The sequence below is a fragment of the Myotis daubentonii genome, chromosome 15 (genome assembly GCF_963259705.1).
Source record: "Myotis daubentonii chromosome 15, mMyoDau2.1, whole genome shotgun sequence".
Taxonomy (NCBI): Eukaryota; Metazoa; Chordata; class Mammalia; order Chiroptera; family Vespertilionidae; genus Myotis; species Myotis daubentonii.
The window spans coordinates 25,775,901-25,798,521 of record NC_081854.1 but is presented as its reverse complement, the minus strand read 5'-3'; the positions used below and the strand labels follow the sequence as shown (position 1 = coordinate 25,798,521).

The window sequence follows — 22,621 nt, the reverse complement described above, 5'->3', positions numbered from 1 at the left end:
CTTTGACTTTCTCTATGTCTTTGTCTTCCTCAGTCTCTGACTTGTCCTTGACTCCTCTCTGTTTCTCTCTGGGTCTCTCAGTGTCTCTTTATATTTCCATCGCTCCTTGAATATGTCTGTGTCTTTCTCATTCTACTTCTCTCTGTCCCCCCAATCGAAGGCTGCCCATATTTTCTGTCTCTGTCTCTATCTCTGTGTCTCTGTCTGTATCCCAGGATTCTTGCTCCCAAGCAACGCCCGGGCGATTCCCTGGGAGGCGGGGGCGGGGATGCGCCTTTGAAAACGGGAGGGCAGCCTACACCTTTAAGCTCGGGCGCGCGCCGAGCCTGCGCCTTTAAGCGCGGGCGCGCGCGCGGCCCTGGGTTCCCGGCGTGGAGGCCGCGGGAGCACCCGGCCCGGCCTGCCTGCCCAGCCCCCGCCCCGGCCCCCGCCCCGGCCCCGGCGGGGGAGGGGTCTCTGAGAACGGCCCCTCCCCCCTGCGCCCCTCCTGCGCTGCGGTGCCCTCACCCGGCGTGCCCGGGTCTGCTCGCCCCACCCCGGCCCCCGGGGCTTCCTGGCCGTCCCCTCCCCCACCGCAGCCGACCCCTTCGCTCCTGGCCAGCCTCCGCCACACACTGGGAAGCAAGCTGGTAGCCTGCACCACAGACCCTGCAACCCGACATCGGGGGCCTGCACTCCGAGATTGGACCCAGAGATCTGGAAACAGGGACCCCAAGACAGGAGTCTGAACACCAACATCTGGGGCTGGAATCTCAATATCAGTCGCTGGAGAACCCAACATTTGGAACCTGAGCCCCAAGACTTGGAATATGGATCCCAACATTTGGAACCTGAACCTCAATATTTGGAATCTAAATCCCCCAATCTGGAGCTAAACTCTGAATTCTGTGCCTGAGACCTTGAAATCTGGGATGGGATTCCTGTGTCTATTCCCCCAGAATCCACTACTTGGGACCCGAACCCTGAGATTTAGGCCTCAAATTCCAAGATCCGAACCCTGGCATTCCAAGGGGCCTAAACCTGAGTTCTGGCCTGAAGTCCTTGCTGCAAACCTGAATGCTGAAATCTGGGACTAGAGACCTCCGAAACTTGACTTAGCAACCCTAATAACTGAGCCCAGCACCCCAGTACCAGACCCCAGGACTGGACTTAGGACTTAAACCCTAAACTCTCCATTTGGCTGTTTCGCATCCCAAGACTGGAGCTGGGTGACCCTGACTCTGAACAACCTAAAGGGGTGCCTGGGTCTCTAAAATTGGACCCTAGTTGCCCAATATTTGGGGATCTGAGACTCTAAGTATCAAGGTCTAGAGACTCCATGACCACATATATAAGCTGAGACACGAGGACAGTCCCTCTACAGAGGCCTTGGGGACAGGAAGGAACGACTGAGCACCCCCTCCAGAGCCCTGACCTTTGACCCCCTGGGAGCCTGAAGACTCTGCTCCCTGGGACACTTCCAACTCAGGTAAGGCTATTGGGAGGGAGTTTCTCAGTGACTCCCATCATGGGGAGGGACTAGAGAGGAACTTTGTGGCTGGGGATGGGGGTAGGTAAGGACCATGTAACCCTGGGAATCCTCAGGGTTTCTCCCAGAAACAGACACCCCCACCCATGGGTCTACCTCCAGTTTCTCTGCCTCAGACACTCTCTGGACATTTGGCCAGCCCTGCCCCTCTCTGATCTCCTCTTCCCCAGTTGATGGGATCTCTAGGTCTGTGACCCACTCCCAGTAGGTCTTCTAACTTCTTCCCACCATGTATCTTGTCTGACCATCTCCAACCACCTCTCCTGCCTGCCTCTCCTATCCACCACTCCTGTTTCTTTTCTCCACCTCTCTCTCTGACCATCTTTGACACTTCTGTCCACATCTCCTCTCTGTGGCCACCACTCATCTCAGTAACCAGAATCTCTGTCCACCTCTTCTGTCTTTGATCGTCCACAGCCCTGTCCACAGCTTCTCTCTCTGGCCACCTCTATCTACTGCTTCACTCAGTGACCACCTTTGATATCTTAGCTGCTCTCTAGTCATCTTTCATCGGCTCTCTTGCCCTTCTCTGGCTCTGACTCTCAGCTGTGGCCTTTGACTGTCTGACCATTTTTGTCCACTCTGTCTACGACTCTTCTCTCCAGCCACTTCTGTCTGTCTATTCTCCGGCTTCCTCTGTCCACATTTCCTTTCTCTCTTGCCCTCCTCCCACTCCTGACCCTAATTGCCAGTTGCCAACCATCTGACCATCTCTGGCCTTTACTGACTACCTCTCTTCTCTGTTTCTGTGATCATTTCTAATATCCCTGGCTGCCTTCCCTCTGTCTGATGACCTCTCCTCACACCCATTGCCCAGCTGTCCTCTCCTCCTGACTGGCTTGTGACCATTTCTGACCGTCTTTTACCATCTCTCCTAGATCTGACCACTGTCCACCACTTACCTTCTTGATTATCTCTAACCATCTCTCTTCTCTGGTCATTTTCAACTACTTCTGACCACCTCTTCTCTCTTTAGCCATCTTTGACCATCTCTTGGTGACTATGTCTAAAACCCTCTTGCTTATCTTCTAATCACCGCCACCCTGACCAACCCTCCCATTCTCTCACCATCTCTGGCCGTTTCTAATCACCTCCCTGCCTTCTGACCATCTTTGTTCATTTCTGCTCCCTCTGTCCTCCCATGGTACATCTGAGTCTTTGACCATCTTTTCCAGCTTTTTCATATGTCTGACCCTTCCTCTGACCGTCATTAACCAACTCTTCTGCTCTTAGCTCATTGTGACCTTTTCTCCTGGTCTTGGACCACCCCAGCCCCCTCTGGTACCCCTCTTCTGACCTCAGCCTGCCCTAATGCCTCCCTTCTTCCTTGCAGGCCACCGCTGCCCGAGATGGCCGTCCTCCCGCTGCTCCTTTGCCTGCTGCCGCTGGCCCCTGCCTCATCTCCACCCCAGCTAGCTACACCCAACCCGTGTCCCCGTCGCTGCCGCTGCCAGACACAGTCACTGCCCCTAAGTGTGCTGTGCCCAGGGGCAGGCCTTCTATTTGTGCCACCCTCGCTGGACCGCAGGGCAGCCGAGTTGCGCCTAGCGGACAACTTCATTGCGGCTGTGCGTCGCCGTGACCTGGCCAACATGACGGGCCTGCTGCATCTGAGCTTGTCACGTAATACCATCCGCCATGTGGCAGCCGGTGCCTTTGCTGATCTTCGCGCCCTGCGTGCTCTGCATCTAGATGGTAACCGGCTAACCTCACTGGGCGAGGGTCAGCTGCGTGGCCTGGTCAATTTGCGCCATCTCATCCTGAGCAACAACCAGCTGGCAGCCCTGGCAGCTGGTGCCCTGGACGACTGTGCCGAGACACTTGAAGACCTCGACCTCTCCTACAACAACCTGGAACAGCTGCCCTGGGAGGCTTTGGGCCGCCTGGGCAACGTCAATACATTGGGCCTCGACCACAACCTGCTGGCTTCTGTGCCTGCTGGCGCCTTTTCCCGCCTGCACAAGTTGGCACGGCTGGATATGACCTCCAACCGCCTGACCACCATCCCACCTGACCCACTCTTCTCCCGCCTACCACTGCTAGCCAGGCCCCGGGGGTCACCTGCCTCTGCCCTGGTGCTGGCCTTCGGTGGGAACCCCCTGCACTGCAACTGCGAGCTGGTGTGGCTGAGGCGGCTGGCGAGGGAGGATGACCTCGAAGCCTGCGCCTCCCCACCTGCTCTGGGTGGCCGCTACTTCTGGGCTGTGGGTGAGGAGGAGTTTGTGTGTGAACCCCCTGTGGTAACTCACCGCTCACCACCGCTGGCAGTGCCTGCTGGTCGGCCAGCTGCCCTGCGCTGTCGGGCTGTGGGGGACCCCGAGCCCCATGTGCGATGGGTATCACCCCAGGGCCGGCTGCTGGGCAACTCGAGCCGTGCTCGCGCCTTCCCGAATGGGACGCTGGAGCTGCTGATCACTGAGCCGAGTGATGGAGGCATCTTCACCTGCATTGCGGCCAATGCAGCCGGTGAGGCCACGGCTGCTGTTGAACTAACCGTGGGTCCCCCACCACCACCCCAGCTAGCCAACAGCACCAGCTGTGACCCCCCGCGGGACGGGGATCCTGATGTCCTCACCCCACCTTCTGCTGCCTCTGCCTCCGCCTCCGCCAAGGCAGCAGACACTGGGCCCCCTACTGACCGTGGTGTCCAGGTGACTGAGCATGGGGCCACAGCTGCTCTCGTCCAGTGGCCAGATCAGCGGCCTATCCCAGGCATTCGCATGTACCAGATCCAGTATAACAGCTCAGCCGATGACATCCTCGTCTACAGGTGCAGTGTCCAGGCAGTGGGCAGCTTGGGTGGGGGAGTTAAGTGGAGGGAGGGCTAGAGATATGTCTACTGATACCCAGGCTGCAACACAGCTGAGAAATGAGGCTGCAGACTTACAAAGAAAATCAGACAGCAAAGGTAAAAGAAACCAGGCAGAGAGAGTAAAAAGGAATCTGGCAGCCGTGTTAAAAAGAAATAAGGCAGCAAAAGTAATAGTAACAAACATATAAAGGAAATTAGGCAGCAAGAGTAAAAAGTAACCAGGCCAAAAGAATAAAGAGTCGATGGAGAAGGGCAACTTTGGAGAGATACAAGCAAATTTAAGTAGTAAAGGAAAAGAGAGACCAGGTGTTTCCAGATGACAGGGCTAGATACAAGATAGGCTGCAGGAAGAAAAAGAGATCAAGAAGGTACAGTGATCGTGGGAAAAATGAAATGAGTCAGCCCTGCTGCAAAGGCACTCAGACCAGAGGTTAAAAGGAAAATGGGAAGGAAGTTAAACAGATTTCGCTTTGGGTTTGTGCAGCGTGGACTGCTCCACATATTTGGAGTTCTTATATGCAACATCTCAATTTTTTATTTTCTAAATCAAATTAAACATAATTCAAGCTCCACCTGCTAGGTGAGCAGGAATGTTCCGTTTGCCACTGTTGGGGATGCCCTTCTCTCTTCTGTTGCAAACACAAAACCTGGGGCTTAAATACTCCAAGAGATGGGCCAGTGTAATTTCTGCCCCTGAGCTGGAGAGTACTTGGAACATCTGCTGTGGCCACGTGTGGTCTGTAGTTTTGGCGCTGACATGGGTGCTGCTGATACCTCTCACCCAGTGCAGCCTTGCATGGATAGCTGTGGATGGCTCCCTGTTCTCACTGCCAGGCTGAGCCAATGGTGCAGTCCTCACGTCCTGGCTGCGGAGAACTGGGCCTCCTAAGACTTGGGGTCTGCACCTGTAAACCTAGCATCTGGGTCCTGTTTCCCTCCTCAGGGACCCCAAGAGATAATCACTTGATCTCCTTTTCAGTCTTGGAAGTCTAGTAAGCTCATTCCACTCTCTTTCATAGGCAGTGTGCTCAGTAGATTCCACGGAGGGTCCACACCTGGAAATCACACATATTCTGTCCACTGTGCCTGGCAGGGGATGGGACAAATGCTCTCCTAGATGGTCACCCTCCCAGAGACAATCACAGAGTTTCCTGTACCTCCCTCATTAAAGCAATTTAAGAAGAAAACGTTATAAAACAAGTTAAATCTCCAACAGAGTGCTCTGCTACAAAAGGTAGTATAGTGGAATTGGGTGTTAGAGAAACTAAGCAACAGAGATAAAAAGAATCAGAAGGCAGTGCTGGAAAGAAATAAGGCAACAGAGAAAAAATCAGCGGTGGTGACTGAGACACATCAGTTTAATGAAAATGGTATCAGATGACAGGACTCACTGGAAAGCAGGTTATAAATATAATAAGACAATGGGACTAGAAAGGTGTTCATTGGCAGGTTAGAAGGAAATCAGGCTCAGTGATATGGAGAAATCCGGTGGTTAGATTAGAAAGAATCTGTACAATAGAGGCAAAGAGAAATCGGCACAGGCTGGAGGGAAGTCAGAAGTTAGAGGGAGACTGAGAGGTGGAATTAGAGGGAAATTGGATTTGGGGTTAGAAGGACATGGGGATTGGGTTAGAGGGCGGTCACAGAGGGCGAGGATGCCATTGGGCGGTGAGCTAAAGAGATTTCTGGCAGGAGGGCTGGAAGGAGCTCAGGTGGTAGGCTGGTGGGAAATAGGGTGAAGGACTGAAGGAACTCAGACAGTGAGGTAGGGGAGAATAGGGTGGGGGGACCAGAGTGAAATTAAGTGGTGGAGTGGAGCAAAATTGGGCAGCAAACTTAGAGGGAACTTCGGTTGCAGGCTGGTGGGAAATTGGGCTGGCAGTGCAGGATAGAAATCAGGTAGCTGGGTATAAAATGAAACAGGACTGGGAGAACTCAAGCAGTGGGCCACAGAGAAATTGGGCAGTGAGGCGAGAGTGAAACTAGGCAGCAGAGCAGAGGGGAAGGGGGCAGTGGCACTGGAGGGAATTTGAGCTTGGGGACTAAAGGAAGATCAAACTGGGGGATTTGAGAGGAATGTGACAGTAAAATTAGACGGTGGGCTGAGGTAAAATGGGCTGACAGACTGGAGGCGTATCAGTCAGGCCACTGACTGGGTGTCAGACTAGAGGGAATTCCAGCAGTGGTTAGAGGGAATTCAGAGGTTAGAGTGAACTGCAACAGCTGGTCTGGGGAGAAATTCTCTGGACGGGAGGGCGGGGATGGAGTGCAGGGTGGGTGCTGGCAGCTGGAGACTTGACCTCTATCTGCCTGTCCCTCCAGGATGATCTCAGCCGACAGCCGATCCTTCCTATTGACAGACCTGGCGTCCGGCCGCACCTATGATCTGTGCGTGCTAGCAGTGTATGAGGACAGCACCACGGGGCTGACAGCTACACGGCCTGTTGGCTGCGCTCGCTTCTCCACAGAGCCCACACTGCAACCCTGCGGGGTCCCGCATGCACCCTTCCTGGGCGGCACCATGATCATCGCGCTGGGTGGTGTCATCGTGGCCTCAGTACTGGTCTTCATCTTCGTTCTGCTTATGCGCTACAAGGTGCACGGTGGCCAGCCCCCCGGCAAGGCCAAGGCACCCGCACCCGTCAGCAGCGTTTGCTCCCAGACCAACGGCACCACACAGGCCCCGTCTGCTCCTGAGCCCTCCGCACCGAGGGCCCATACCATGGTCCAGCTGGACTGTGAGCCCTGGGGGCCCAGTCACGAACCCACAGGACCCTAGCCTCGTGCCCACCAAGGGGTGGCAGGACCTAAGCACCCTGTGGGACCTGGCCTCAGACTCACCAAATTGTTCACGGTTTTTAAAACTCTGATGGGGAGGGTGTCAGGGGCACTGAGGGGCACAACAAGAAAGTCCTATTTTTCTAAGCTTGGGCCTGGGCCCTTGCCCTTGTGTCTGTCTGTGGGAGTTGGGAGGATCATGCAGGGCCTGGAGCTGGGGATGCCTCTTCTGGGGAGAGATCCACCTAGTTCTGTCCAAGGTCCCTGGATGTGGCTGAGGATGGTCATCCATTTAGTCAACAGACATTCCTTGAGCGTCGTCTCTGAGCACGTCCTGTGATGGGTGATGCTGTGGTGACTCTGACAGCCCCAGCTCTGCCCTCAGACAGTGATCAGAGATGTGGTCATGAGGGAAGCCTGGGAGATTGTGGGAGCCCAGGAAAGGGGCCTGACTCAGCCTAGGAAGAGCTTCCTGGAAGAGAGATGGGACCTGAGAATTCTCTCTGAAGGAGATAACTGGCCCAGAGCAGAGGGAAGGGTGTTCCAGGCAGAGGGCACAGTACAACCAGGGGCTTTGTAAGTGCCAGACATTGGGGGTGCTGTGATAGAGGAGAGGTAGGAGGGGTGAGCAGGGTCCAGGCTTTCCGGGCGGAGGAGCTCAGACTCTGGCCGGACAGTATTGGGAAGCCATGGAAGATTTAATGCAGAGGAGGACAGCATCAGGCTTGGGCTTTAGGAAGACCCTTCTAGCTGCCATGGGGAAGGTGGGCCAGAGGGGAAGACTGATGTAAGGAGCCCGGGGGCAGCCAGGGTAAGGACCTGTGTGAGTAAGGACAAGACTGGATCAGGGAGGGTTAGGCTGGGTGAGGGGACATCAGGAAACTGAGTGTCTGAGTTATGGAGCTGAAGAGCCACGGGGGAGGGAAGTGTCCAGGATGAGGCCCAGGGCTCTGGCCAAGGGAGGGACAGCGGAGCTGCTATGATACTGGACCAGGGAGAAGGGGCAGATTTGGGGAAGATGCCAAAGCCAGTGGGACTTGGTGGATGTGGAGTACCCAGAGGGCATCCAGAGGTGATAGTCAGGGGGCCTTTGCCTCTGGACTTTTCATGTCTAAGGGACAGACAACGAAAACCTTAGACTAAAAATGACTAAACAGGAGCAGCAGGTGGAGGGACATAGAAGCAAACTGGGCAAGTCAGACCCAAGTTATTCTTGTGTTTAATGATATCAAGGCTGCCGTGAGAGTAGTGTTAGGGGTTCAGTTGGACAGATGCCAGACTCCGCTGATTTGAAAGTAGGAAGTAAGAATGTGTAGAGAGGGAGTGTAGACCTGCCATTCTGTGGGCCTAGAGCCTGGTTCAGGTTGATCTGGACCTTTCTGCACATCTCTCCAGGGCTGGTCCTCACTGTCTTGAACTGCCCTAGGCTCCCCTCAGATACTAAGAGGTTCGGAGGACCAAACCCTGGGCCTTGGAAATATCAGGCCTCATTGGAGATCCCGGAATGGGATTAGCAGGAAGAGGAATAGTGCTCCTTGATCTCAAGCTACTCTTTGGTGGGTCCAGAGGCAGAGATGTGGAGGGACCTTGGGTCCTATCAGTATTCTCTGGAGTGATGCTGATGTGAGGAGCAGGGTGAAGTGGGCCCAAGACCAGACTGGCCGTGCTCATGTGGGGCGCCACAGCTTTGTGGGTGGGTGTAGGTCTTGGAAATGACTTTCCATTGGCCATGGAACACCTAAGTCCCAGGGATCTGGCCTGACTCCCAAGTCCTCCAGCAGCATTGTTAGCTCCTTCCTTTTGTTATCCTCCGGTGGCTGAGGCCAGGAGCAGCCGTCAGGGACAGTGAGGTATCTTGAGAAAAAGGCCCAGGGAGGAGCCGGTTTGGATACCTAGAACCAGTTGCTGCCATGAGGGGGAGCCAGAGTGCACTGTTCCTCAACCCTGTTTTTAAAATACTAAGTTACTGCGTGCCTACTTGTGCTACATGCTGGGGATTCAATAATGAACAGATACAGGCCTGTCCTGCCCTCATTTACCTCACCATCTGGTGGGGAAACAAATGTTAAATAATCACAAAAGCAAGTGTAAGCATCGGTGGTGACAAGTGGGGCCATGCAGGGATCCATGGAACCGTGAGACCTGCAGCCAGGGGACCTGGCCCAGGAAGAGGTTGAGGGAGGCTTCCTAGAGGAAGTGATGCCTCAGCTGAGATCTGAAGGATGATCAGGTTGGAGTTAACTACACAGGATGGAAAGGGCATTCCATGCAAAGGGAACAGCATGTGCAGAAGTTCAGGAGCTGAGGGATGCATGGTGAGGGAAGGGGCTGAAAGAGGCCATGTGCTGGAGTATGGTGGGGAAAAGGAAGGGATGCTGTGTTGAGACTTGAGAGTAAGAAGGGGACAGGTGATGCAGGCTACTGTAGGCTACTGGGAGGGGTCTGGGTTGTATTCTAAGCGGCATGAGAAGCCATCGGAGGGTCTTGAGCAGTGAGGAGAGTTGTCCTTTCTAATCCTAAAGAAACTCCAGTGGCAGGTCTGTTTGCATGTGGGAACTAAAGTAAAGCAGGGAGACCAGGGAGGAGGCTAGTGTAATGGTCCAAGCAGAAGGCGCGGGGCCTGAGTGGATGGATTGGAGAGAGATTTGAGACTACTTCACCAGAAGCCTCCATCCCCTATGCAAGTGAGGATAGTCTGTCCAGCTACCTGGTTTTCAGGCAAGATTGCTGAGACTGGGGAAGAAAGATCCATTCCTTACATGGGGGAGCTGGCCTCTCTGAGGCATAGGAATTAATGACCTTTTCCAGGTTCAAGTACCAGGCAAACAGTGGGTCAAGACTCTGCAAGGCAGAGGCTGTGGGTGGTTGTGGGGGATGTGAACACAGGAAATGTGAGCCCAAAAGGGGGACACACCTGGTGGTAGCTTATTACATGTTTGGAAGCAGGGAGGATAGAAGGAGGTATATAGGAGTAGGCTGGTCCAGCATGGTACCCCCGTAGGCTCCTTCACAGGATGCCTGGACCATCTCCCACCCCTGTGCAGAAACAATACAAGTGGACAAATGGTCACATGTATCTAGAACAGTGGTTCTCAACCTTCCTAATGCCGCGACCCTTTAATATAGTTTCTCATGCTGTGGTGACCCCCAACCATAAAATTATTTTCATTGCTACTTCATAACTGTAATTTTGCTACTGTTATGAATTGTAATGTAAATATCTGATATGCAGGATGTATTTAGGCGACCCCTGTGAAAGGGTCGTTCGACCCCCAAAGGGGTTGCGACCCACAGGTTGAGAACCGCTGATCTAGTATATAAAGTAAAAATGTAGCTTGTCCAACACTGCCTAGCTGAGTCCACCAATTTCCTGAGCTCAGGGAGTGCTACTCCTTCCACTTCCCATCCCCCTCTGGCTTTGAAATGCCCTGCACATTTTTGAAACCAGCTTTCCTGGTGCCAAAGTGCCATGATACTGGAGCAAGTGACTAGTCCTGATACCAGGACTCTGTGTGCTGCCCAATCCAACCCATGTGTTGGGGTGCGGCTAATCCAACACAGGTGGAGTGTCTGGGCATACTTGTGATCCCTTGCAAGGCCTCAGCTCATGCCAAGTTTTTGCAGCTCTTTACATGGACACATATGTGGGAGAATCAGAAAAAGGGGTCCTCTCTTCTGGGTTGAACCTGAGCATGGCTCCTGCCTTTGATTCCTTTCTGGTGCCTTTGCCGTTTCATGCCACACAAAAGCAAGAATAGATATCAATGCTCGGTGTTGCCCTGACTTGTGTAGAGTAGTGCTGAGAATGATACAGCAGTGACCAACACGGCCTCAAACCCTGTCCTCACTGAGTTCCAGTCCAGTGGAGGAAATAGATATGAAAAAAATGACAGCCCAGAGTGGCCAGGGCTGGGATAGGGGAAGCACAGGTGAGAATGATTAGGACCTGTTTAAGCTCAAGGAACTTTGGGAGTCCAGAAGGGTCTCCTAACAGCCTGGGATGGGAGTTGGGACGAGTCCAAGATTTCCTGAAGGCAGGGCCGACTTCATGGCAGTGTGATTTGTGCAGTCACACAAAGCCCCACTTTCAGAAGGACCCTGTGCTTGGTTGAATGACCTGCTATCACCATTGTGAAATTCTTAATGATTGTTATAAGATACTCCACATTTTCATTTTGCACTGGGTCTTGCACACTTGTAGGATATACAAAGAGGGCCAGGGGAAGAAAGGGATATGCAAAGAAAGCCAAGGAGAGAAAACATTGTGTGCAAAAGACAAGAAAGGAGGACAGAGGATTGTATACTTGAAGAGCTGGCCAAAGTTCTGTCTAGCAAAGCATGGGAGAAGGAGGATGGTGACAGCTGAGCTCACAAAGGAGGCAGTCACCAGCTGCCAGGCTGAGGAGCTGTGGCTCTATGCCAAGGGCACTGGGGAGTCATGGGGAGGGACAGTGTCAGGTTCAGACTTTAGAAAGATCCATCTGGCTACAGTGGGGAGAGTGGCTGAGGACACACAGCAAAGAACAAGTTTGGAGTGGGGGGCTCAGTTGCCTGTGGAGGGAGTTGGGAGTGTCTGGCTGCTGTGGACAGCCTTATGAAGAGCCGTGAATGCTTGGGCGACAAACACCCCAATGTACCAGGATACTGTCTGGGGAGACCCCAAAACCACAGGATGAACCCACAGCTTCCTTTTCATTTGAAGATTTTCACTGTTGAGGCTGGGAGGAGGGTACACAAGGGTAGGTTAAAGGGTGTCACTGGTAAGCACTTGAAAATCTTTTTATTTGGGTACTCATGGATAGACTAATTGAGGTGAATGCAAAATTGGCAAGAATTTAGAGTATAAAAGTGAGACTTCAAATAACTTATTCTGGGTACATTCTGGCTTCGACTCTGTGGAACCCCTAGGGTGTACTTCCCTCTCCCCAGTCCTCTGGAAAAATATCAGTTCTTTGGGAACTTCCTCCTCATCCACAGCCCTAAATGCTGTGGCCCCAGGGCTGGGAACTGACCCCTTCCTGCTTCTCCGCTCCTTTCTGGGGCATCACCCCCATCCCCACATGCATCACTGCCTTGCTTTCCTTCTCTGCCGGTGACCTCTACCATCTCTGTCCCAAGAACTGGCCCCTCTCCTAACCCCTTAGGTATCTCACACCCACTAGGTCCTAGGCTGGCCTTAGCTTTTTCCCAAACCTGAGGTGCCCGGGAAGGATCTTAAGCAGGTGAGAAATGAAGCTATTGTAAGAAAGTCAGTTCCTGCTTGAATTCTCTCCTACTACTCCTACCAAAGGCAAGGGTTCTGGGGAGGAAGGGGACTAGGGAGTTCAGGCTCCTAGGTCTTGGGGAGGAGGGGGCTGACAAATATATCCAAGGTCCCTTGCCTTTCCCTGTCTGGAACCAGCTTTGTCCTTCCTCCATGGATCCTCCTGGACCCTCCATGAAGGTCCATTGTTCTCCAGTTCAGACTGATGTGGAGTGATATGGAAGCCATTGTCTTCCCTTGGGGAGCTCCACCCCAAATCCTCCAGACCTCCACACCTGCAGGTGATGTCTTTGCCTCTGTCTCCAGTCATTTCCATGACCTAAGGCGTTCAGGTCCCTAGTCCCCCATTCCCTCAGACGCGAGCCAGTCTCCATTCCCCTCCTTTCTCAGAATCAGGAGTCCTGGCTCCTTGCCCACACCTCCCCAGGACCCCAGAACTTCAAGCCTGAAGCCTCTCCCCCTCCAGCGGGCTCAGGAGTCTGCTCCTCTTAGGGCCCATGGAATTCTTGCTTTGCCCCCTTTAATATCCTAATTCATAATTTTCTCTCTCAAACTTGGACCCTTCTCCCTCCAAACACAATCATGTCCTCCACACTCAAAGGCCCTTTTCTGAAGAAATCTCTTTCTCGTCTCTCTCTTGATCTTTATGTCTCTCCCTCACTCTATTTTTTTTCTCTGTTCCTTACCTTGTCTGTCCCTCTCCCCACACCCATCTCTCCATCTGGTTATAATTTTCTTGTGTTTTTCCTCTTTTTTAGTGTCTCTGCTCATCTCTGTCTCTCCCTCATAACTGTCTCTCTCCTCTCCTCTCTCTGTCCCTCCCTTCCCCCTCCCCCCTGCCCCCGCTGATGGGGACATCTGTGTACAAGCCCAGGGAGTGTGCTGAGGGTCAGACCCAGACACCTGAGACCATATATGCCCCACAACGTGCCTGGCCTCAGCCCAGCTCTGGGCAGGTGAGACTCCCAGCCTTGGCTTTTCCCCTAGACTCCAAGGTGGAGCCCTTCTCTGGGATTCCCCTTGCGCTTCCCTCTGGTCCTGCAGTGGGAGAGCTGGAGAGCAGGCTGGCAGGAGAAACTACATTCATTAGCCAGTATCTGTGCACCCGGCCATAGTTGCCCTCACACCTGCCCTGCTGAGCCCTGAGTTTCCTGTGCAGTAAGTGGTCCAGGGAGACACAGAACGCTGGTGAGCTGGTCTGGATGTGGACTGGTTGTGCCGTCTGGGGTTGGGGGGCTGTCTGGCTTGGATCTGTAGCAGAGAATTGGCCACAGTGGAGCTTCTTGGGACAGGGCCCTGGCCAGCTGTGACAAGGGACTATATTGGCAGATTCTGGGGCAGAGGATTTAGCAAACTGGTTGTGGGAAGACCAGGCAGGTCTTTCTGGGATGAATGGTCTAAAGGAAGTGACTCAGTTTTAAGCTAATATTTATATAGTAGACATCGTTCCATGCCCTTTACATACATCATCTAATCTTCCCATAGCTCTGTGAAGGGTGTGCTAACACCCCCTTTTATAGATGAGACAATTGCGGTCCTGAGAAGTTAGGTACTTTGCCCACATTCACCTGGCTAGAGAGTGGCAGGGTCAGAATTAGAACCAGATGTATTTGGCCTCAAAATCCACCTGATTATGCGGATTCCCTTCTCTTCTCTCCCGGTTCCCTCAGGCCCGACCGCTGCGTTTAAGAGTTTGCAAGGCCATCACTTCATCCTGGCCGTCTTGGAGGAGAAGGCTGGAAAAAGCTCAACTTCCCAAACTACGCGTCGCCACCGCAATTGATAGCGGTGCTAAGTGACAGCGCGCAGCCGCTGGGGGCGCGGCCCTTACCGCGCCTGAGCCTGCGGCCAGAGCGACTGCGTTGGTGCACCCACCTTGCGCTTTGGAACTGAGGGGCTCGCAGCGCGGCCGGCAGTAGGGTGCGCCTAGCTGTGTCTCGATGGGTGGGAGTGACCGCGTCGAGAACGCGTGCGGGCTGGGCGTGCCTCCCTGGACACAGCGCTAGCAAATTCCATGCAGCCTGTTGGGACAGTCGCTACACGATGGTGACGCCGTCCTGGCAGCCCCGCGACTGGTATAGGAGTTTGCCAGGGTGGCCCGCGCTCGGCCCACACACCGGTGCCTCCCGCCTCCCGTGCCAGTCCTGCTGGACACAGTCCAGCACGCTGCCCGCAGGCCACTCCTCATGCATCCTGGGCTCCCAGGCGCTGCAGGTGCAGAGCGCAGATTTGCTAGGCTCTCGCGCGGATGGCTGGCCGCAGTTGTTTGCAAGCGGGAGACAAGGCCTGTAGCCACGAGTCCAAATAATTGCTGCCACAGGGTTGCTGGAGCTACGTCTACACGGTGCCCCCGTCCGTGCCTGCCGGTCTTCCTCATCCACAGCCAGAGACCTTGTGTATGTTCCAGCTGGCATCCCGGGCAGCCTGCGTTTGGGGGAGGGGGGACGGCGTCCAAGGGGCGCGGGCTCTGAGCCTTGGCGCCTTGCTGTGCTCTCTGGTGATGCATTCCTCCGCCTGCGTGCAAGTGCTTTTCCTGGCTATAGCTCAACCCGTGGCGGCATCGCCTATGATCCCTTCTTCGCGCTCATGCCCTAGGTGGGCTCGCACAGCCACAGCCTCCTGCGCCAGATGCAACGTGGAGGTGCTGGCTCCTGGACCGGGGTTCGCTGTCAGACCAGCACTGGCGTCTCCTTCCCTCTGGCTCTCAGCTGCCTCACTGATAGCATTCTGACCAAAGCCCTGGCTCGGGGCTTCTCCTGGGCAGAAGTGGCCTATAGGCACTGCGCCATGCACCGCCTGTGGATGTGCAGGGCATAGGGCAGCTGATGGTAGGTGAGCAGCCCTGGGGCCCAAGAGAGTCCTGAGGTAAGCAGAGAGATTCCTGGGGATCAGGGTAGGAGAACATAAAACTTTATATTCATTTGCTCATAGAGCAGCCAGAGAGATCGTTTTTAAATGCAAGTCTTGTCCCTCCTCCATTCAAAATCTTCCCCGGCAGGCCTGGCCGGCATTGCTCAGTGGGTTAGAGTGTAGACCCATGCACCGAAGGGTCGCAGGTTCCATTCCCAATCAAGGGCATCTACCTGAGTTACAGGTCCCATCCCCAGCCGGAGGGGGCACATGCTGGAAGCAATCAATCAATTTGTCTCTCTCACATCAATGTTTCTCTCTCCTCTCTCTCCTGCTCCCTCCCTTCCTCCCTCACTTCCACTCTCTCTAAAAATCAATGGGGGGGAAAAAAACTCAGGTGAAGATTAACAACAACAACAACAAAACTTCCCATGCAATCATCCCACCTCACTCCCAGTGTAAATGTATGGTAGCCCAGAGGCCCAGTAGGTATCCCCTGTGACGGCCCCCTGCTGCTGTCTTTGTGCCTGGCCACTGTATTTACATGCTGAGCCGTTGCCCTCACCAAACCCAGTGGCCCCCCTGCCTTCCAGCTGTGGGTCTCCTGCTCTAGAGGGAAATACCCCATGCAGTTTGTCACAATGCACATTTTTGGCATCATCATCACTGCTATGACACATGAGTTCAGTTCTGTCCAGGTATAAATCATAGTGTATGGAATCCTGGAAACTCCATCCATTTCTGTACCACATTTTTGTCATCTCTTAAATGGAGGCAATATACAGGTCCACAGTCCTATATCTAAAATGATTAGGGCCAGGTGCATTTTGGATTTTGTAATTTCAAATGGTTATATCATGCAAATAGCATATTTTATATAAGACTGCCCATGGGTGTTATATAATCACAAATGTTAATATCTCTGCAGTGAAATATCTGAATATTCACATTAAGTGGAATAAATCAAGACTATAAATATCTACACATAAACTCAGGTCAGTTTTTGCTGCCAATTAAGTTTTTTTTAATTAAATCTTTATTGTTCAGATTATTACATTTGTTCCTCTTTTTTCCCCCAATAGCTCCCCTCCACCTGGTTCCCACTCCACCCTCCGCCCTCACTCCCCACCCACTGTCCTCATCCATAGGTGCACGATTTTTGTCCAGCCTCTTCCCGCATCCCCCACACCCCTTCCCCCCCCCCCCCCAAGAATAGTCAGTCCATTCCCTTCCTATGTCCCTGATTCTATTATAATCAACAGTTCATTCTGTTCATCAGATTATTTATTCACTTGATTTTTAGATTCACTTGTTGATAGATGTGCATTTGTTGTTCATAATTTGTATCTTTACCTTTTTCTTCTTCTTCCTCTTCTTAAAGGATACCTTTCAGCATTTCATATAATACTGGTTTGGTGGTGATGAACTCCTTTAGCTTTTCCTTATCTGTGAAGCTCTTTATCCGACCTTCAATTCTGAATGATAGCTTTGCTGGATAAAGTAATCTTGGTTGTAGGTTCTTGGCATTCATCACTTTGAATATTTCTTGCCACTCCCTTCTGGCCTGCAAAGTTTCTGTTGAGAAATCAGCTGACAGTCGTATGGGTACTCCCTTGTAGGTAACTGAGTTTCTTTCTCTTGCTGCTTTTAAGATTCTGTCTTTGTCTTTTGCTCTTGGCATTTTAATTAGGATGTGTCTTGGTGTGGTCCTCTTTGGATTCCTTTTGTTTGGGGTTCTCTGCGCTTCCTGGACTTGTAAGTCTATTTCTTTCACCAAGTAGGGGAAGTTTTCTGTCATTATTTCTTCAAATAGGTTTTCAATATCTTGTTCTCGCTCTTCTTCTGGCACCCCTATAATTCGGATGGTGGTACGCTTGAAGCTGTCCCAGAGGCTCCTTACACTATCTTCGTATTTTTGGATTCTTTTTTCATTTTGCTTTTCTGGTTGGGTGTTTTTTGCTTCTTTGTATTTCAAATCTTTGACTTGATTCTTGCGATCCTCTAGTCTGCTGTTGGAACTCTGCATAATATCCTTTATTTCAGTGTATGCTTAATTTCTAGTTGGTCCTTTATCACAACATCGAGGGTCTCACTAGATTTCTTGAGGATATCACTACATTTATTGGCAGTTTCTAGAAAGTTCTTGAAAAACCTTAAAAGTGTGGTTTTGAACTCTATATCCAGTAGTTTGCTTTCCTCCATTTCTGTCATTTGTGTTCTGTTTCTTTGTCTCCGCATTTTTTATGCTTCCCTGTGTTGATAAAGTGGTTTTCTGTGCTAAGTGTCCTCTAGGGCCCGGTGGCTCAGCCTCCCCAATTACCTGAGGTAAACACTCTTGGTGCACCCCCTTGTGGGCTTTGTGCACAGTCTTATTGTAGTTAAGCCTTGATTGTATGTAATACTGGGAGGATTTGACCTCCAGGCCAATTGGCTGTGAGAATCATCTGTGTCTATGGTGGGAGAACTTCTGTGCTGAAGACACCCTTCTGGGGAAAGACTTGCTTCAGTGGGGCTTTGGTGCTCACTGAGTCTGCCTTCTGAGTGTGTCCCTTATGGATCTGCAGAGTTACAATTGGATGGTCCCCCTCTGACCACTGGGTACAGTGGCTCTTGGATCTAAGGAGGTGCTAATCTAGCTTCTGCCTGAGGCTACCCTGCAGAAGCCAGCTGTAAAGCAATGCAAGTTGCCCTGGGGCCTTGGGCAGCTGCAGTTTGTTAAGTAATTTTCAGATTACAAAGGGCTGGGCCTTTCATATGCAAAAGCCTCAGTGCACGGCTTGGCGGGGGCAGAGCCCCAGGGGATCAACTAGGCGGGTGGAGTGAGCAGTATGGCTGCTCTCAGTCCTGTCCTCAGAGGCCCCGGCAATCACTGTGTGTGCCTCTGAGAGAAAGCTGCCCTCGAGTTCCGACCGATGCCAGACAGTCCCGTTTCTCCCATATGAGTCTTGGTCCCCAGAGACTCCCCCGGAACTGGAGCTCAGAGCCTGAGACTCCCTCCCAATTGAAAAAGACAATCGTGACCTCAGCCACCAGCCCTCTCCGCATGCACCTCCACACCTTAGTATTTTACTTCCGCACCGCACCTCCTCTGAGTCTCGGTATGCTTTTCTCTTTCCTTCTAGTTGTAGAATTTGCACTCAGCCAGCCTTCCTGTGGTTCTGGATGATGTCCGTCCCGTCTTTTAGTTGTATTTTTGAAGTGGTTGTGTGAGGCAGCAATCTCCGGTGTTTACTTTTGTCGCCATCTTGGTTCTCCGCCAATTAAGTTTTAATATCAGATCCACACAATGTGTTTCAGTCTTCAGACCACTTTTGCATTTGGGGATTGTGGATCTCTAGCACCTACCTCATCAAGCTTGTGTGAGGTGAGAATGAGTTAACATATGAGAAGCACTTGGAACAGAGTCAGCTCATCATGTCCTATGAAGAGTGTTTGCTCCTAACACTGGCATCTGGAACCTCCAAGTTTTCGGAGCTTTGGATGTATCCTAAGACCACATGCAGCCACTGGCATGTCCCAAATTTCTTCTCAGGGAAGATTTAGGGGTAGATGGTTGTGTGGGCTAAACTGTATTTAAATGTGATTGCTAGATAGAGGTTATGGATGTACTAAGCCACCTCTCAGCACCACTATAGAAAGGCAATGGATTCTGGAGCCCAGATGGCCTGGGTTTAAATATCAGTTTGATCATTGGTTAGCTATAAAACCGTGGGAAAATTATTTAACCTCTCTGGGCCCCAGTTTCTTAATCTGTGAAACTGGGATGATAAAAAGACCTAACTCATAAGGCTGCAGTGAGGGCTAAATGAATTAATATTTGGAAAGCTCAGAAACTGTATGGTGCATAAACCCATGGTGCTTCATCCTCCCCTCTATACCTCTTAGGAGCTTAACCTGTCACTCAGGGATTAGGAGTTTCCCAAGTGCTCTTATGGCTCCCCAGCATCCAGCAGCCTCTACTCCAGATGTATAGTACCCTCAAATTCTCAGGGCTCCAGATATTTACTCTCCCCAACATGGACCCCCATCTCCTAGGGACCTTACATTCCTGAGTTCCTTCATCGATTAAGGGGTGTTTTATTATTATGTTCAAGACACTGACACTATGTCAGTGACTAAGACAAACAAAATCCTTGTTTTCACAGTGCTTATATTCTAGTGGAGAGAGATAAATAATAAATATAAGTTAATTATATAGTATGTTAGAGCATGATATATGCTAAAGAGAAAAAAATAAAGCAGGGAAAGTGGGATCAGGATTTCTGAGAGTGCAGGTTTCAGTAGGAGGGCCTTGCTGAAAAGATGAAACGTAAGCCAAGACTTAAAGGAGGTGAAGAAGAGAGCTATGTGGCTATCTGAGAAATAAGCATTCCAGGCAGAGGGAACAGCAAGTGGCTAAAGTGGGAATCTGCCAGGCATGTTAGAGGAACAACAAGTCCAGGTGGAAGTGGCAGGATTGTGGTACAGAGCAGAGGGAGAGACAATGGGGGTCACATTGTGTACAGACAGTCATATGGGCTCTTGCAACAACTTTGGCTTTTTGGTGGCAGCCAAGGAGAAATTTTGTGTAGAATAGGGATGAGATTTCACTTGGGTGTTAACAAGATTTCTGTGGATGCCACATGAGGCACAGGCTATAAGGCTTGTGAAAGAAGCACTGAAAGACCAGTGAGGAAGCTGCTGCAATAGTCCAGGCCGGAGTTAATGGAGGTTGGACCAGAGTGGAGGCAGTGAAGGAGAGAGTAAAAGACAGGCTAGGAACCTTCTGGGTGAGTGTGGCACAAAAAAGGAGAGAGAGAGAGAGAGAGGGAGAGAGAGGAAGAAGAAGAAGGAGGAGAAGGAGGAGGAGGAGGAGGAGGAGGAGGAGGAGGAGGAGGAGGAGGAGGAGGAGGAGGAGAAAGAAAAGAAGGGAAGGGAAGGGAAGGGAAGGGAAGGGAAGGGAAGGGAAGGGAAGGGAAGGGAAGGGAAGGGAAGGGAAGGGAAGGGAAGGGAAGGCAAGAAATCATGGACTGGGAGAAGTGGCAATCTGGGGAAAAACCTTTGGGTCCTGGCTGAAGGCTCTCCTATTAACTGGAAGAAGGGGCACTCCTAGATCCTTAGTGGAATTACTTATCTGAATTCTTGCAAGGAAGGCCTCTGCATTTTGCATGAGGACACATCTGGGTATTGGAAACAAGTCTCCTGGTTAGTGGATGAGAGTGAGAACTTCTAGATCCTTAAAGCCCCCACTCCCTCAGCATCCCAACATCCAACCCCTCAGCTTTCATCCCTTACCCCTCCTCAAATGCTCAAGAATGCAGCCTTTCTGGTGACTCCAGTTCTTGAATCACCCCTGCACATGAACCAGCAGCAGCTGCAGATGCCAGTGATCCTGAGTGACCAGTGGTTGCTGTTGTACTTCTGCAGCTTGGAACTATGAGCAGAGGCAGGTCTGGAGCAAGAGCCACCTGCACTTTGCCTAGTCTACGACTGGCAGCATGTGCTGTCTCTGCAACTGACCAATGGCTACTGTGAGCTTCTGGTGGGCCCGTGTGGCAACTTACATGGGGACTCACTGATGATGTGGGAGGTCCTGACCTGCATGCCTTCTTGCACACATGGGCCCCTACAGCCACCTGATTCCCCTTGCCATGCCTCTGGGCTCTTCCTTGGGCCAATCCTGCATCCCCACTGGAGACTCTGGGGCCCTGTACTGTCCTGGGAGCTCTGAACAGACACTGTGACATGCTGCAGTCTATGTACTTCGAGACTAGCTACAGTGCTTGGATCTGCCCCTTCCCCAACTACTGACCTTCACTTTTTCTGTCCCTGCAGGTACGTATGCCTGTCAGCACCTGGATGTCACTGTCGACTCCTGGAGATTCCAGGCTGGCTTCCATGAGTGAGCCGTAGAGGGAAAGGGCAATGGACTGCTGGGGAAGGGGATTATAGGACTTAGGGGTGACACTTGTTGATACTGGAGCCAATTCTGGGCAGGGCTCCAGGTCCCTGGGGTGGGACAGCCTCTGGGTTTTGGGGGAGAGGCTGCTGAGGCCTAGGAGGAAAGCTCCTTGGTCTGGAGATGGAGACTGAGGTCAGGCTTTGGGGTCTTGCGGCTAAGACTTCTAGGCCCTGGGCCTAGAACCACTGGGTTCTGGGCAAGATTCCTGGGTTTGGTGGATGGAAAAGTCCTCTAGGCAGCAAGGACTCCAGGGTTTAGGGTAACAGTCTTGTGTCCAAGGGCCAGACTTTTGTGTTCTGGGAAGGGGATTTCTGGTTTCTGAGAACAGAAACTTTACTCTGTGAGACAGACACTGCTGGGTCTAGGGGCTGGAAAGCATCCATTCTAGGGGTGAAGACCCCAGGATCCTGGGTGAGACACTTGGTTGGAGGATGTGAATGTCTGCATGCTAAGAGGAGCTGAATCCTTGGGTCTCCAGAACCAGACTTGGAGGTCCTAATGTGAACATTCTCTCCCCTCCACCTTCTTCCCCCATCCTTCTCCCATAGCCATCAAGTGACTTCTCAGTGCTTTTGTACCGAACTTCAGACTTCACTCTCAGCCCAAGTCCTGGGCATACTCAGACTCGATCCAGGAATTCTAAATCCCCAATTCCCAAGTCTTACCCCAACCCCCGTTCTTAGATTCCCAGTCCCCGGTCTTAGATTCCCAGTCCTGCACAATTTAGTCCCTGTAGTTCTCATGGCTCCAGCTCCCAACCACCCTCCACATCCCATCATGATTCAGACCGTCAACTTTGTCCCTTCTAAAGTGTCCGCCCTGCTCTGATGAAAGTCCAGCTCCCAGCTTTTATGCTTCCCAATTTTCAGCCCTGCTTATGGTCCAGGGCTTCAACCTTTACCTCATTAGAGACGCAGACCTGTTCATGGTCAAGCTCCTAACCCTTTACCTATCCTAAGCCCTTATAGACCAGCTGCACCTGTGATCCAGGGTTAGCCACCTGGTCTTTCCCTAGCTGAAGGTTCAAGCTTCAGCTCTGCCCAAGTCGGAGCTTTCCAGCTCTCACCCCTGCAAGGCCCATGCCAGGTCTTAGCCCCAGAGGTGAGCCGTGAGATTCCAGCAGCTACTTGCCGCCAGTAACCCTCCATTTCTACTCCTTATCACATGCGCACTGTGCCCCGCACACTCGCACTATACGCTGTGCGCTCTGGAGTGCCCAGCCACTTACGCTAGAGCCACTGCCAGGCTACAAGGACAATGGGTGCTGCCCTGAGGCTTTGTGTGCGGTGTGGGCTTTGTGCTGAGCAGCTCCACCTGCGTGCCACCGCTCACTGCAGCGCCTTTAAACACCTCAAGCCCCAACCCTTCACCCTTCAACCAGCAGCTGCTGCCACTGCCACTTCAATGGCTCGGTAGCCTACAAACCCTGGCCCATACCCAGGTGGGGGT

General features: G+C 52.2%; 1 protein-coding gene across 1 annotated transcript; it reads left to right on the top strand.

Moving 5' to 3' along the window:
* The first annotated feature begins 358 nt into the window (after positions 1-358).
* Positions 359-7,265, top strand: LRFN3 (leucine rich repeat and fibronectin type III domain containing 3). The gene is made up of 3 exons (XM_059666753.1): positions 359-1,468; positions 2,862-4,298; positions 6,663-7,265. Exons 2-3 carry the CDS (start codon positions 2,878-2,880, stop codon positions 7,117-7,119), a joined length of 1,878 nt encoding a protein of 625 aa, XP_059522736.1. The 5' UTR covers positions 359-1,468; positions 2,862-2,877; the 3' UTR covers positions 7,120-7,265.
* Positions 7,266-22,621: the final 15,356 nt, after the last annotated feature.